This window comes from Vespa mandarinia, chromosome 9 (genome assembly GCF_050613455.1).
Source record: "Vespa mandarinia isolate Hongniang chromosome 9, ASM5061345v1, whole genome shotgun sequence".
Classification (NCBI taxonomy): domain Eukaryota; kingdom Metazoa; phylum Arthropoda; class Insecta; order Hymenoptera; family Vespidae; genus Vespa; species Vespa mandarinia.
Window position 1 is genome coordinate 1,071,137 of NC_140818.1, and position 16,125 is coordinate 1,087,261.

Consider the following 16,125-nt stretch of genomic DNA (forward strand, 5'->3'; position numbering starts at 1 on the left):
ACCTAGCCGGTATATCTATGTACATACTTCTTATACAATTTCTAACACGTGAAAAAGTGCTGTAACACGCACGTGTTCGATTATACAAAAAAGAATAATGTCTTATCAACAAACGAAGCTTGTCAATCGGAAAAACTTATTGATACTGAAATTTATTCTTTGTTTAAGCAAAAAAAAAAAAGAAAGAAAAATATTTAAACATTAATCGATTGAAAATAAAAAGATATAATTAATCGACAATTTCCAAATTATCGATGAAGAATTATTCAGATTAATCGGATGTTAAAATTTTTTTCTTGTCACACACATACACACATATATATGCTATCTTACATCAAGTATATCTTTTCCAATAGAAATTTATGATGTCGTCCAATCAACGTGCGGGTCATTCATCTTCCAACGATCCATTAACATAAATCTGGGTACGTCCATCGTGATGCCTCTTATCCTCTTTCTCTCCTTTCTCCTCTCTCTCTCTCTCTATATATATATATATATATATATATATATATATATCTATCTCTCTCTGTGTCTATCTCTCTCTTTCTCTACGATCAACTCATACTATGAGAGGCCACATGTACGTGTATACAGGTTAATACGATATTCAAGCTTGTCGCATTCGTTTCAGCACGTGTAATTCACCTTGCGGTTCTCTCTTATAAGAGGAGGAAAATGCGCAAACTCGTATTTTACGATCGGAGGCGTCTCCTTTGGATAACATGCCGTCTCGACACGTCTATCACTGTGTTCGCCGATCTTGTCTCGTTTAATTGTCCAATGACATGCTTCATAATTTTCTGCCGTCTCGTTTTTTTCTTTCTTTTCTTTTTTCTTTTTTTTATTTTTATTCATATTTTTTTCTTCTTTCTTTTCTTTTTTCTTTTTTTTTATTTCTATTCATATTTTTTTCTTCTTTGTATTCTTTTTTTTATCAATGTTTTATCAAAATCATCCCGATTATTAATTACATATTAGTCACATAGATAATTAACTATCATTATACTGTACTTATTGTTCTTTTGTACGTTTTGGAAATTACTTTTTATTTCGTTTTTTCTTTTTTCTTATCTCGGTTTTGTTTATAATACGTACATGTGTTCAAAAATAAAAAACAAATTATTCTGTTTTATAACCAACCATATTTCTTTTTATTAAAAAATTACGAACATTTAGCTCCAATTTTTTCATTTAAAGTACATAGAATTTTATTCAGAATTTCACGAATTTCATTTTCCCCTTTTTTTGTTAAAGTTCCAGACATCATAAATTATTAATAATAATAATATTAATTATTATTATTAATTATTGGTATTAGTATCTATTAACTTTGACAAGAAGGGGAATCCATCGTTATCAACGAAGTTATCAACAACCAAGATATCGATATATCACTCGTATAATGATTTTTTCGAATGCACTGATATCACTCTTCTCAATCTATTCTTTTTCATCTCTACGTGTAAATATAAATATTAGCGGAGAATCGATAAGGATGACCTATTATCTCTAGTGCTTTATTGAACTTTACGCTTGATCATTTTATCTCATCGATTTCGAATTTCTTTTACTATATGTGATAAATATGAAGAAAAAATATACAATGAGAGGTTGAATTTGTTATTAGTTAAATTAAATCGTAGCTACGTATTTTCGACTCGTAGTGACGGCATGAATCATTTCTATATATGTAGGTTACGAACAATATTTATGTGTGTATGTTCTAAAAATTCTTTAAATTATTTATTAATGTGTTTGTTAGATTTTTTTACAAATTTTATTATTATGTATTTTTTATTTTATGCCACTTATAAAAGTTATTATAAATTTTATTAATTAGACCGAATGATAGACAATCGTTTGATTAAGCTTTGTTAAAATTTACAGGTTATGAATAATTTGTGGAAATTAATATAAATAAGACGAAAGTTTTATTATCCGTTATACTCGTTAATATATTTATGATGTTATTTCTTTAAATGATTAATCAACTAAGTATCATTTCTTTCGAAGAAAAGTTTAAAGGTACAATTTCTCGTGGTTAAAAAGGAAAAGAAAAAAGAAGAAAAAAAAGAAAAGAAAACATTTCGAAATAGGCACGCGTACAAATTACATACTTATTAATATCTCAAGAGATTACATCAAATTTATTTCTGCACTAATTGCAAGAATATTCTTCATGAGATGTACATGAAATAACATACTCATGAATTGTACATGAAATAACATACTTATGAATTGTACATGAAATAACATACAATTAAATAATAACAAATTAAATGAGATGTCATATAGCCGAAACATATATAACGTTACCACATTTTTCTTTACAATTAATTCTGGTGTAACAGTGACGCTCGTAATTTCGTAAAAAATATACATTATCATTGTCAAAACTTGCTTTTGTACCAGCAATATTTGAATTTGAAAAATTATTATAGGTAAAATTATTAATGAAGATTTTTCTTCGAACGAAATCGATTGTCGAGATAATAATTTTCTTTATATCCGTCTTCTCGGTACAATCAAACTTCCCCCTCTTTCTCTCTCTCTCTCTCTCTCTCTCTCTCTCTCTCTTTCTCTCTCCCTCTCTCTCTCACTATCTGACATAGATCTAAGTATCTATCCTTTTTCTTCTTTTATTAGAGGTCGTCGTACTCGACGATCAATGAACGCATTTTCACGAAGAAGAACTTTAAGGATCACGATTTCCTTTGAGCGTCTATAGAAGAGAAGAAATGAAAACGAGATAAATATAAATATAAAAATAGAAGAAAGAGAAAAAGAGAGAAAGAAAGAAAGAAAGAAAAAAGAAAGAAAGAAAAAGAGAGAAAGAGAGAGAGAGAAAGAAAGGACTGGTTTAGTCCCACTTGACCGTGAGCACTCGTGAGGCCAAAGTGATAAAAGTTAAATGGCGGGCTAAGGTCGTTTGCACTCTGCTCACCGCTCTTCTCCTTGCTCGTGTTCGTATACACGCGACAACCGAACCGATTCTTTCTCTCTCTCTTTCTCTCTTTCTCTCTCTCTCTCTCTCTCTCTCTCTCTCTCTCTCTCTCTCTATCTCTATCTCTGTCTATCTCTCTCATTCTCTCTGTTCGAGCTTCGGTTGGCACAGCTCGGTAGTATCATCGTCAGTAGACGATGACCGCTCGCTGCTAGCGGATCGTTCTTATTCGGCAAACGTGTTTTCCCTGAAACGTTGATTACTATCAAACAAACGAACAAACAAACATGTGTCGTTTGTATTTAATAAATACATTTTTATTAGTCTGGCTGTTTGCATCATTACCCAATTTGAGTATACAATTGCATTCGTTCTCTGGTGCATGGGTTATACCGACCGAAGGTGAAATTTGGCCGATGCCGAATCAGAGAATCGTTCGAAAGGAATTTTATCTTTTAAGACCGTCGACCTTTCAAATTCGAGTGAGTTTCACGTTGACTTGTTTTCTTGTTTACCTCTTTTTTACGGTCTTTTTTCTTTCTTTCTTTCTTTCTTTCTTTCTTTCTTTTTCTTCTTATTATTATTTTAATAATCCTAAAAGTATTCGCTTGAGTTTGCTCTCTTCGCTTTCTATTTTGTTTTTTTTTCTTCTCCTATTTTATCTTTCTTTCTTTTTTTGTTTTTTTTTTACTTCCATTATCCCTTCTCTTGTAGATATGAAATTCGCTCAATCTGATGTATGTCTGTTTTTTTGATTTCTTGTTGGATTTATCAAATATATTTATCACTCTTTTTTAGACAGAAACTGAAAATTGCGATATAATCAACGAGGCTATCGAAAGGTACAAGGGTATAATTCTAACCGATGCAAGAATAGGTAGAATCGTTAGCGAAGGACATCCCAGAACATCTGCACGAAACGATGCATTCTTCAAGGGTACATTAACGAGCTTGGAGATTCAATTAAAGAATCCTTGCCAACATAACGGCGAATATTGGCCACATTTGTTCATGAACGAGAGTTGTAAGTGAAACAAACATTTTTGAAAAGAAAAAAAAAATATCTTTGTCCTTTCTTCGTTGATTGCATACGAAACATTATTACTACGTAATATTATACGTAAATGATATATCTAATCTTCCGTCGATTCCGTCAAAACAGATAAATTTCCATGAAACTAACCGGTTGTTCCCCCGGATTTTAATCTCCTTCGCTAATCTCAATTAGGATGTATACTTTCTAATGTACTATTAATTCGTTTCGAAATACATACATACGATGCACATGAGTATGTATTTAAATGTTTCGGTATAAACATTAAGTATTCCATGATTGTGATCGAATGCGCGCAAAAGTAAAACATACTAACTACTCTAAGTGATACTTTATCTACGTATATATATATATATATATATATATATATGTCTTTTCTTTTTAAGTGGGACAAGATTATACGAACTCGGGTATTCCACGTTCGAACATAGTACTTATAAAATCATTAACGTGAATAACGAGATTTCTTTCGCTTTGTAAAAAAATATTTCTACTTATTTCAATTGCTTTCTAATCGTTCCCGATGATTAAAAATTCCTTGAAATAAAATTAAAAAATGTATTCTTTTAATTATTGTCATCGTTGTTTTTTATTCTTTTATTTAATTCTTTTTTATTTAATTTTTTTGTTTCATTTAATTCTTAGTACCTTCATTTTAATACTATGCAGTTTATACAGAACGAAGAAATATCGTTCGATGATATCGTTCCTATGTAATCAACGAACGTCTATGCACGTAACAATTTTTCTAATTCGCGATAATGAACGAGTTGGTAATAGAGTCAGTGGAACAGATCGAAACGGGGACGAGCAATAAGACGAACTTAATCAGCCTCTTTGCATTTCTTATCTCTATTCCTTGTTTTTCTTCTTCTTCTTCTTTTTCTTCTTTTTCTTTTTCTTTTTCTTCTCCTTCTTTTTTTTCTTCTCCTTCTTCTTCTTTTTCTTCTCCTTCTTCTTCTTTTTCTTCTCCTTCTTCTTCTTTTTCTTCTTCTTCTTCTTCTTCTTCTTCTTATCCGTTCGCGAAAGCATCATTGTGAGGTCATTGTGATTAGGAAAATTGAGGAATAGAACGATTAAATACAATCTTCTTTTTCTTCTTCTTCTTCTTTCTCTTCCTCCTCTTCTTTATCTTCCTTTTTCTCAATCGACAATAAGATCGACAATAAGATAGAACGTTGACTTTTCCAGACATACTTGAAATAAACGAAATATCAACCAATGCTAGTCTCTCAGCTGACTCCGTTTGGGGAATACTTCGAGGTCTTGAAACTTTTTCACAAATCCTCGTACCATCTGGAGACGGTCCTATCGTAAGTTAAATTTCGATTTAATTAATAATAATTAATGATCGATAAGATTAAAACATTTATTTAAATCGTTCTAAATATTTTATCGATTTATTTAAAATTCAGTGTAATAAATGATGAAGACTTTATTATTGATATTTTTATATATGTATTATTTTTAAATAAAACGTTAAAATAATAACGTTAAATAAATAAATATATATATATGTATATGTTAGATTTAGAATAAATAGTTAATGATTGAAAATTTTTAGTTGAAGTTACAATGTCAGACGATCGTGGATACACCGAAATTACGACACAGAGGTATTCTTTTGGATACGTCTCGTCATTATCTACCAGTATCCGACATACTTCTTACATTGGATGCAATGTCCTACAACAAGCTAAACGTTTTACATTGGCACATAGTAGACGACAATAGTTTCCCTTACCAAAGCTTTAAGTATCCAAATTTATCAGCTAAAGGTGCTTATCATTCTACCATGGTTTACACGCCCAATGATGTACAAAGAATCATTACTTATGCGAGATTACGTGGGATTCGTATTATATCAGAGTTTGATACACCTGGACACGTAGCAGCTTGGGGTTTAAGTTATCCAGAACTTCTCACGAAGTGTTATGGTGAGTTGAAATGATTCTTTTTCTTTTTCTTTTGTGCGGATTAAAGAATTTTCCTTGGGAATTATTGACTTATTTTATTTTTTTTTTCTGATTCTTTTTTCTTTTATCCTTAGACTCTACTGGTAATCCGAATGGTAAACTTGGACCAATCAATCCAACAAAACCAGAGGTTTACGAATTCATGAGAAATCTATTTTCCGAGATAGTTGAAATATTTCCAGATAATTACGTTCATCTCGGTGGCGACGAAGTACCTTTCGATTGTTGGGGTAGCAATCCCCAGATAAAATCATATATGCAAGCTCACAATATGTCGAAGAATTACGCGTTATTAGAAGGAAAGTACATTACCAAGTTATTAGAGATCACTAGCACGTTGGGTGCCAATTCGATCGTATGGCAAGAGGTGAAATATTATTTCTAATTTTAACGGTCTATTCACGAAATGAAATTTCTTTCTAAGAATTATTCTAAAAATAGACGTTTGTTATTTCAGGTTTTCGATAACGGCGTAAATCTTCCCAATACCACGGTAGTACACGTGTGGACCGGACGCTGGCAGAACGAGTTAGAAAGGGCAACAAAAGCCGGACATCCGGTTTTGCTATCGGCTTGTTGGTATCTCGATCACATAAGCAATGGAGGCGATTGGAAAAAGTATTACACGTGCGATCCTTTAGGATTTCCGGCACCACCCGAAGTCAACTTGAGGGATTTCATGTTGGGAGGTGAAGCTTGTATGTGGGGCGAGTTTGTGGACAGGTTAATATTTTTTATTTCTTTTTTCTTTTTTGTTCACTTGTAATATATTATAAAAAAAAAATTTCTATACGCCGAATTATGTTAGTTCGTCTATAATTTATCGTTATATTAAATAATTCATTTTTTAACGATCTTGTACCATCGAACACTTTTATTTATATTGCAGTAATACGGATGTGTTCGTTATTTTTTTTTTGTTTTTTGTTCTTTTTTTAGGAATAACATTCATCCAAGAATTTGGCCACGGGCTAGTGCCGCAGCCGAACGTTTGTGGAGCGAACAAGCGGAAAGTTTGACCGAAGCATCAAGACGCCTCGAAGAACACGCCTGTCGTATGAACAGACGGGGTATACCAGCCCAGCCACCGAACGGACCAGGATTTTGTGTTCTTTGATTAGCCACAAGTCTAACTTTATACTCGAAAGTTTCATCGACATTTATTCGTCATTGGAAAAACGAAAATAGCATCATGTAGGGGCAACATTTTTCTCTCTATTCGCATTTTTTCATACCTATTTTTAAATAAAGTAAATAATTCAAGAATCTTAAATTTATATATATAAGCGATATAATAATTTACATTTCTTTACGAGTGTGTCACGTCTTTAAAGTAGGAACAATTACTGTTCCAAGTGAATAACAACTGACTCTCACTGTAGTCATGACAATGAAAAAATAAACAGTCTTCGCAAAATCATTCGATCTATTTTTCTATTCAACGATAAAAAAAATTTCAAGTAATCTTCGATATTTTCAAAGGACAGGTACCGTCATTTAAATCAGATAGATGGACCTGCTATATCGGTGACCTAATCATAATTCCTACTAAACAAAATTAACAGTGTTAAGGTAAACAATAATGTAATGTATGTATATATATATATATATATATATTTATACATATTAATTATTTCGAAATTACATTTTTGTGTGAAGAATATGATCGATAGAACGTAATAGTTTAATCGATGAGATAACATTCTTATCCAATTTTGATATTATAACTAATAAAGTTTCTTTCTTTAGAAGAAAGATTTATTTATATTTAATTTCATTGTTATCATGATAGACACAAGAAGATATCTCGATTTATTCGATGAAATTACTAATGGAGTAATAGGATACGACAGAAATGGAAAATACTTATAAATATGTGTTCTCCCGGTCCATGTAACCCTGTAATTTGCAGTCCACCTATGTGCTGCCCAACACCTTGTCCAATACCTTCTTGCATACCACCTTGTCCACCAGCTTGTTATCCTTGCCTACCTTGCGTACCTTGTGCGCCTCTCATACAATGTAGGCCACCGTGTCCGCCTCGTTGCCCAGCAAGACCATCGAAGACAGTGGTTTGTAGCACGATTCAATGCTTTTAATTAAAATCTGACTGACTAAATAAAGGAATAAAGTTTTATTTTCTACGTTTATGACAATGAAAAGATCATTTATCATGAACAATAGAAAAATGATTATTTTAATAATTGCAATTTCAATGAGTCCAAAATTTATTTCTTTTTTAACAAAATTTATATCACGAATGTTAAGTTTAATGATAATTCAATTGTGTAGAATTTGGACAACGAAAAAATCAGATGGATCATTAATTAACAGGTGTACTTACGACCTTGTCCACCCTGTCCACCTTGCTGCCCTATGCCTTGTCCTCCAAAAGTGGTGGTGACATGTCCTCCTCCCTGCTCACCTTGTCCACCGCCTCCTCCAACTTGCGTTTACATTTGTACGCCAAAATGCATACCTTGTATGCCGTGTCCACCTCCTACACCCCCGGTTTGCTCACCTTGCAGACCGCTTTGTCGTTAGTATCGTGTATTAAGTTTGAACATTACGAACGCTACGATATATTACTCTTTGTGATACTTTTTTTGTTTTGATTTTTTTCAGTGCCTTGTCCACCTTGCTGAGAATTCAGTCGATTTAGACCAAACATACGAATGATATCAACAAATTAGTCACCATCATTTTAATTTTTATATAAGGTGACAAAAAAACAACTCGTCAAAGTTTGACAATCATAAATTTTTTTATCGATAACGATAATAAAACGAATTTAATCAATACTCACGAGTAACATTAACCATGAATTGACAACAATAAAATGATAATCTCTATTAGATATTTTGCCAATTGAACGTCTCGAAGATGACTTTCTTAAAGTAACTTGCAACGAATAAATTGAGGATGCAAAACCAAACAAAAAATTACAAAAGAAACAATTCTGAATTTCTGGAGAAACAATTTTAGCATTATTATTATTATTAAGTTAATATTAAATTATTTTTAAGTTAATGAATTAAAATTTACAATATGTCTTTATTTAGTAATTTTCAAGAGCTTTGAGTAAATGTATCAGTTTTTCAATAATATTTGAAGAAGACGAGAAGTAAATAGGACGTGTAGATAAAATAAATAAAATGTATCTTTGTCCGATATATAAAACATTATTATTAAATTATTGTAATGTTAGGATAGAAAAGAAAAAAAATTCTTTCACTATTTAAATTTATATTTAAAAATGATCACAAATAAACGTATAAAATAATATATGTCCCATAAATTGTCTAACTCGTTATTACATACATTTCTTATTTGTAATTATGAATCATAAAAAATATAGAGAAAATTGTCTTAAGGTCAAACATATTGTCATTTATATTTATAAACTAATTTCTCTAACAAATGGGATTTGAGCTAATGAAGGGAGCTTTATTATAGGTGCCCATGACAACCTCAATTTATGCTGTCGTCTTATAAATTATCTTCATTTGTTCCAATGCCAGTAATACTAAATCTGCTCTGAGACTTAATCTCTTTTTTTTTTTATTTTATAATATGATTTTATTAGAATAATTTTTATATCAAATTGACAAGGTACGAATCTCTTTCTATCATGAACAAAAGGTAAGATATTTTTAGAATATCTTTTGGCCTCTTCAATTTTTTTTCAAAAGGATTACATAAACGTCTTTATATAACCTTCTATTTCATCATGAACTCATAGGAAAGTTTCCACAGAGAGGAATACTGCTGCCAAAGATTCTACTCGACGACCTAGCATATCTAGTATTCAAACACGAGTCACAAATATTCCTCAAAGGAGACGTTCTCGATCAGGAAAATCACCTTTGCCAGAGGCAAACTTAATTCAAGCCACAATGGTAAGTATATGCTACATATATGTAACTTAAGAAAAAACGTATCAATTACATATATCTATTTGTTTTTTCTCTCTTTCTTTCTCTCTCTCTTTCTTTTTCTCTCTCTTTCTTTTTCTCTCTCTCTCTCTTTCTTTTTTTTCTCTCTTTCTCTCTCTCTCTCATCAATTTCTCTTTCGTTACAGACAAAATTATCAAAAACAATGCTTGCAACTGGAGACAACAAGATTGCTCCCCCAAAAACAATATTCAATTCTCAAGATAAATCCAAAGAATTACAATCGAGTTCGTCACCACGATTGAAAAGCTTTCCAGCTGAAAAAATTCGCAAATATGACAATTCAGCATTGTTTAATAATAAATTGATAAGGGGTATGGTCAATCAACAAAATTCTGAACGTTCGGCTACATTATACATGCCAGATTCTACAGGTCATAATTACGAGTACGGTGATCAAATTAATGGGATACATAATGGACATCAAAATCAGTCACAGTCACAGGTAAGTAGCAATGATTACAGAAAATATTAAATATTTTTTAAATAATATTATTAAATAATATTAAATATTTTTAAAATAATATTATTAACAGGATCCTAACATGCTTATACGTTCTATTTATTTTTATAGACGTCGGAAAATATGTGCCAACAACAAATTTCCATGAACTATTCGATGCATCAGCCAATTCCACAATCAAACGGAGCTTTAACTTATCGGGTACATGGTCCAGATAAACATCGGCCAAACGTACCGCATGGACATCAATCGCACGTAACTGCTGTGGGTACACCTAACTCGTTGGCTTATGTTCACAATGGTCAAACACCTGTAGCTCGATCTTCTACACCGGCGACACAATTACATCCTCAACAGTCACAAAGAATATCTAATGAAATTACGAATATACAGAAAGAAAACAATTGGGTAAACGATGAACTTCCTCAAATTGTTGATCTAGAGAAACAACCTGTTGGTGGAAGAAATTTAATGTTACATAGACAAGCAGTGATGCAAGAGAGACAACAACAACAACAACAGCAGCAGCAACAACAACAACATCAACAACAACAACAACACCAACAACAACAACAGCAGCAACAACAACATCAACAACATCAACAACAACAGCAGCAACAACATCAACAACAACATCAACAACAACATCAACAACAACATATGCAAACACGATCCCATCCAACAATGTTTCCTAACATGACGAATCAACAGATCGATCGTCCTATGTCTGTACCACCTTTTTACAATATTCAATCCTCTCAAGCAAATTCTTCGCCTGTTTTAACGCATGAACATCCTCAGCAAATTTATCAACAACTTCAAAACAATATAGCTCATCAGCAACAAATGCAACAACGGGCGTTTAATCAGCAATTCCAAATGATGTCAGGACATCAAACACAACATTCAGCACATGCTAATCAAGATTATTATAATTATTTTCCTCAACAGTTGTCGGAAAGAACATCGTTCCCTTATGGAATGACTTCGCCTCAAGATGCAAACGTAAATCAAACGAAAAGTGCTCTAAATCCTATGGTGTCGATGCAACAACGACAACAATTAAGTAGTCAGCATAATGAAGCAGTACCGAATAGTAAAATGTTAATTGATAATCCAAATATAAAATCTCAAATCAAGCCATACACCATCAACCTAGTTGACAATACCAAATCGCAAAACGTTACATATGGTCATCATTATGGTCAAAATCATGGTCAAGTATCCCAAATGTATCGACCAACGATTCAAGGACAACAATTTTTAAATCATTTCCAACAGAATATGATGCCTCCAAATCATGTTCCTCAGCAAGTAATCACAACTGAAATACCTACAAATCTTGAAAGAAACAGTTTGAAATTTACACCGAAAATGATTCGAGATCAAGAGCTCTTGATAACAACTATGAAACAACAAGGTATATCCGAAGAATTAATGCGAAGGCAGTTCGATAATTTACTAAAGGAACAACGCAGACAACTTGAATATCTTCAACAATTTAATCAAGAGGATGATTATCCTGATAAAGAAAAGCAAGAGATACGTAAAAAGATACAGATAGACGAGAAACCTGAATGGATGGCTCATATAACGCCACCACATATTCCTTACAGTGATTTAGAAAAATTAAACGCCAAAATTCGAGAACAAAACTTAATTTCATCTCAACAGCAATTTAACGAGAATCAACCAGTGGATTTCAATAAACTGCAACAAAATGGGAATAATCCATCCAAAATGGTGCCATCGTTATCACAGATTTATGATCAGTCTCAACAAAATGCGTATCAACTCTGGCAACAACAAACGGGAGTTCCAACAGGAACAGTAATACCACAATATACATACGGATCATCCGAGCCTTATCGTCATGTAAAACCAATGTCAGCTTCATCTCAATATCAACAAAATCAACAATATCAACAATATCAACAACATCAACAACATCAACAACATCAACAACAACAACAACATCAACAATATCAACAATATCAACAACATTTCAATAATAATCCGATGCGATCGCAATATCCTATTTATTGGCAACAATCGCAGCAAATTCAACAACCATATCAACAACCATATCAACAACAGTATCACCAAGTACCAGAACAAATTTCATGTCAACCTGATCAGCCACGAAACGAAGAAGATTCCCGTCTTTTCAAGAAAGCCTTTAGTCTGAACGATTTGAATATGAGAAATGTCGAACCATCGAGTTTATTGAAACTAAGATTATACAAAGATGTGATCCGCCCTCAGAAACGTAATAACGGCTTGCAAAATCCAGATACGATCCAGAAAGCTTTGGAGATCTTAAATAATCCAGAAAGTCAGAAAGGTCTTGAATATCTCGCAAATCTTAACAGAAAGAATCTACAAACTAAACTGAATGGTATGCAAGATCCGAATGAAACGACACCAAATTTAATATCAAAACCACACTTCAATAATTCTAATTCGATGTCGCAAAGAGCTATCTCAGCAAATGGTCTAGAAAATAAAAGAAACCCTAATAATCCACTTCCCCAACCGTTAACATATTTAAAAAGATCTGAAATTGAAACGACTGGGAATGAATACCCAAAACAGAAACAGTATAATCCACGAAATCGTTATAGTTTGATGGCTGAAAGAGAAGACGGGACAGTAGCTCCAACCGTACAATGTCAGTTACCTTATTCAGATCAACAGTTAAATCACCAACAACAACAAAATTATCAGAAATTAATTCCTTATAATGAAAAAAATCCATTATCGGTATTGAACAAGCAAATGTCTTACAAATTTGATGGTTCCGGTAATCCAGATTATTTTCAGCAGTTACAACAATTCTATCAGAATAAACAAAATGTGATTAGTAACAACGGACAGGGAGATGTACTTAACCTACATAAACCAAATACAGCCAATATAGCATACTTCGATTGTCCTGGTGGCGACACAGCAGATTTATCATATTCCAGAGAGAACGGACAGATACAGAATAAGATGGCACCATTTGGCCCATCTCAAAGATTGAACGGAACCTACAATTCGCCAGATATTCGAGAAGCCAAAACTATTGGGGGTGTCACGTACCTTGCCAGAAAACCGAACTATATACCAAACCAACCAATGATACCTGAGAACTCTTTGACTGCTAATAAATATATACAACCAGTCATGATGTATCACTGAATGAAAGGATTATTTATTTTTATTTTTAATTTGTGAGATATATATTTTTATATATATATATATATATGTGTATATATACACACAATATATTTTTGTCTATTTATCTTATACTTTTTAAACGATATCATTAATATACACGATTCTTAAAACAAGTAACAAGTTTTATATATAAATCATCGCGGTTCATTTTAACTATCGAATGAAAAAAAAAAAGAAAGAAAAAACAAACAATAATATTTTTTCGATAGCTCGATAAAAACCACTACAATATTCATTCTTAAAAACAAAATTCATCATGAAATAATATATCTCCATAATAAAATATTAATTCATAAAATATAAAAAGGAAAATTCATCAAAATCGACAATGTGTAATATCGAGTAAGTATCATATTTAATATAAGTAATAATTTTAATGATATTCAGTTATATCTGATGTTTTTTATAAGTCCATCATGTTCACCTATACCTTGTGGTCCATGGGGTCCTTGTGATGGAAGTAAATTCGTTACTGTAATTTGTACGAGTAAACCAAAACCCTGTCCACCTCCACCAAATATATATTGTGTTCCACCTCCGCCTCCTTGTCCACCACCTTGCCCACCCCTCCCACCGATTTGCGGTATCTACGAACAAGCCATCCGTAAACCTCGATTACCCTGCCCACCTCCGTGTCCGCCGAGATACCTTGAGTTCGGTCATCCACCTTTACCACCCTGTCCACCACCCTGTCCTGCAAGAAGAACACCCTGGCCTATATGTTTACCCTGTAATCCCTGTGTGTGAATAATCTCATCTTGTTTATTATCCTACTTTCATTATTCATAGATTATATAATAAAATCATTATCGTAATTACATACGTAGTAATATTACGTAATTATATAATAATTATACACATACGCACAAACATATATGTATATGAATATATATATATATATATATATATATATATATAAAATTTATATTATTTACTCGTGTTGATGTCATTAAACATTGATATAAATAAATTTGATTCATTAATTATAAATATGCTCATTCCAAAAATTATTATTATTATATGATTATAATAATAATTATTATTATTAGTAACAAATTATTTCCGTGCGAGTCAAATCGATTTTTCAAACATACCTCACGATATTCGGACAATTCATAACGCAGTAATTGTTCATTTCGAAATTTAATACAATCGTTTTAAAGTATTTTACAATTTTCCATGTTTAATTTTATATAAACGATAAATAATCATTTATATATATATATATATATAATTTTTTATAATTAGATGTATAAAATAGGTATAACCAAATAGACAACAATTTAAATAAATTTGGTACAGCAAGATAAATTTTTCCTGGTGATTAAATTATAATTACTGAAACAACAAATGATTTAATTTTAACAGAGTTAAATATATATGTACATATATTTTTACACAATTTAACATGTTTCTAACTATTGTCAGTATAAAAGGAAATATAAAAGGGTACAATAAATGGATAGAGAAAAACATTATCATTATATCAACGCATAATTTGACTTATGGTTATGAACAATTTGTATGACACTTTATGAAAACAACAAAATCGCCTCAAGAAAAAAAAAAGAAACAAACGAATAGAAAAGAAAATACATCAAATTCAAATGGATAAGTAACTAAATTTAAATAAATAAATATTTATATATCGTTTGATCTTTAATCTAAATTTCTGTGCAAATGATACGTCATCAATTTATCAGAAAATGGGCACTTGTGGAAACACTCGTAATTTTATGGACGAAATGTTATGTATCATAAAAGAAATCGAATGTTTGTAAGTTGATACAAGATATATATACCTATCTATTTAAAAATGCACGAGATCATCAATCAAATCGTTGAAAATTAAATTCCCTTAATAGAAAGCCTGAACCAGAAATATGTAACGTCTCGTGTCCACCATTAGGATGTCCAAGAGGTCCATGTCCAGGAATGTGTTGCGATGGAATAAGCTGCGATCCCTGTTGCATATCACAGATGCCATGTTGTCCACCTAGTCCATGCCTACCAGGTTGCGTACCAATATGTTGTACGGAACCTCCTCGTGCCGAGATCAAGCTTAAACCAGTTCCAAGAAAAATTTGTTGTTTCCCACCGAACCCCGATTGTCCACCAATCTCGTCAATTCCATTTTGTCCATCTCCATGTGGTCCACCTCCGCTTTGTACAAGCCCACCATGTCTCCCATTATGTTGTCCTATTTCCCCATGCGCACCAATGTGCCAGTAAGTCGTTAATTTATTTATTAATATTACGAAAACAAATTATTAAAAAAATCAAATGTTTTCAGGCCTTCCGGTTGTTTAAGAGATTGTACGATTCCATGTGGACCCATGGCATGTTTCCCTACAAATTGTTGTCCTACACCAACGTGTTGTCCAATTCCACCGTGCTTAAAACCATCGAAACCACCCTGTTGTCCGGTTTATGTATGCATACCACCTCGATGTAATAAATAAAAATCTTTCAAACGTAATCATTCGTAAATGTATATTCGTATTTCTCT

At 32.1% G+C, this 16,125-nt stretch overlaps 4 protein-coding genes across 5 annotated transcripts; all 4 read left to right on the forward strand.

The window, feature by feature from the left end:
- The first annotated feature begins 3,115 nt into the window (after positions 1 to 3,115).
- LOC118446449 (beta-hexosaminidase subunit alpha) lies at positions 3,116 to 8,972 on the forward strand. Of its 2 annotated transcripts, XR_014982597.1 has the most exons (8): positions 3,116 to 3,429; positions 3,746 to 3,971; positions 5,193 to 5,314; positions 5,566 to 5,938; positions 6,052 to 6,344; positions 6,435 to 6,700; positions 6,917 to 7,171; positions 8,603 to 8,972. XR_014982597.1 is itself a non-coding variant. In XM_035877113.2 (7 exons), the coding sequence occupies exons 1-7, from the start codon at positions 3,235 to 3,237 to the stop codon at positions 7,092 to 7,094; spliced, it is 1,653 nt and encodes a 550-aa protein (XP_035733006.2). In that variant the 5' UTR covers positions 3,116 to 3,234; the 3' UTR covers positions 7,095 to 7,394. The 2 variants fall into 2 exon arrangements, 1 of the variants encoding a protein (XP_035733006.2); XM_035877113.2 differs by lacking the exon at positions 8,603 to 8,972 and having other exon boundaries at positions 6,917 to 7,394.
- A 636-nt stretch (positions 8,973 to 9,608) lies between these two features.
- On the forward strand, positions 9,609 to 13,577 carry LOC146872741 (uncharacterized). The gene is made up of 5 exons (XM_085659367.1): positions 9,609 to 9,619; positions 9,720 to 9,876; positions 10,059 to 10,376; positions 10,506 to 10,925; positions 11,055 to 13,577. Exons 1-5 carry the CDS (start codon positions 9,609 to 9,611, stop codon positions 13,575 to 13,577), a joined length of 3,429 nt encoding a protein of 1,142 aa, XP_085515493.1.
- A 367-nt stretch (positions 13,578 to 13,944) lies between these two features.
- On the forward strand, positions 13,945 to 14,363 carry LOC146872742 (uncharacterized). The gene is made up of 2 exons (XM_085659544.1): positions 13,945 to 13,958; positions 14,027 to 14,363. Exons 1-2 carry the CDS (start codon positions 13,945 to 13,947, stop codon positions 14,361 to 14,363), a joined length of 351 nt encoding a protein of 116 aa, XP_085515670.1.
- Positions 14,364 to 15,322: 959 nt separating this feature from the next.
- Positions 15,323 to 16,078, forward strand: LOC118446450 (uncharacterized). Its single transcript, XM_035877114.2, has 3 exons — positions 15,323 to 15,393; positions 15,482 to 15,844; positions 15,910 to 16,078. Exons 1-3 carry the CDS (start codon positions 15,323 to 15,325, stop codon positions 16,076 to 16,078), a joined length of 603 nt encoding a protein of 200 aa, XP_035733007.1.
- Positions 16,079 to 16,125: the final 47 nt, after the last annotated feature.

Bases quoted from the DNA above. Each gene is read 5' to 3' on its own strand.
- LOC118446449 (XM_035877113.2), top strand. From the start codon at position 3,235: ATGTGTCGTTTGTATTTAATAAATACATTTTTATTAGTCTGGCTGTTT. The intron at 5,939-6,051 runs GTGAGTTGAAAT...TTTTATCCTTAG, and splicing joins ACTTCTCACGAAGTGTTATG to ACTCTACTGGTAATCCGAAT. The intron at 6,345-6,434 runs GTGAAATATTAT...TTGTTATTTCAG, and splicing joins ATTCGATCGTATGGCAAGAG to GTTTTCGATAACGGCGTAAA.
- LOC146872741 (XM_085659367.1), top strand. The intron at 9,877-10,058 runs GTAAGTATATGC...CTTTCGTTACAG, and splicing joins ACTTAATTCAAGCCACAATG to ACAAAATTATCAAAAACAAT. The intron at 10,926-11,054 runs CAACAACAACAT...CAACAACAACAT, and splicing joins AACAACAACAGCAGCAGCAA to ATGCAAACACGATCCCATCC.
- LOC118446450 (XM_035877114.2), top strand. From the start codon at position 15,323: ATGGGCACTTGTGGAAACACTCGTAATTTTATGGACGAAATGTTATGT. The intron at 15,394-15,481 runs GTAAGTTGATAC...TTCCCTTAATAG, and splicing joins ATAAAAGAAATCGAATGTTT to AAAGCCTGAACCAGAAATAT. The intron at 15,845-15,909 runs GTAAGTCGTTAA...AAATGTTTTCAG, and splicing joins CCATGCGCACCAATGTGCCA to GCCTTCCGGTTGTTTAAGAG.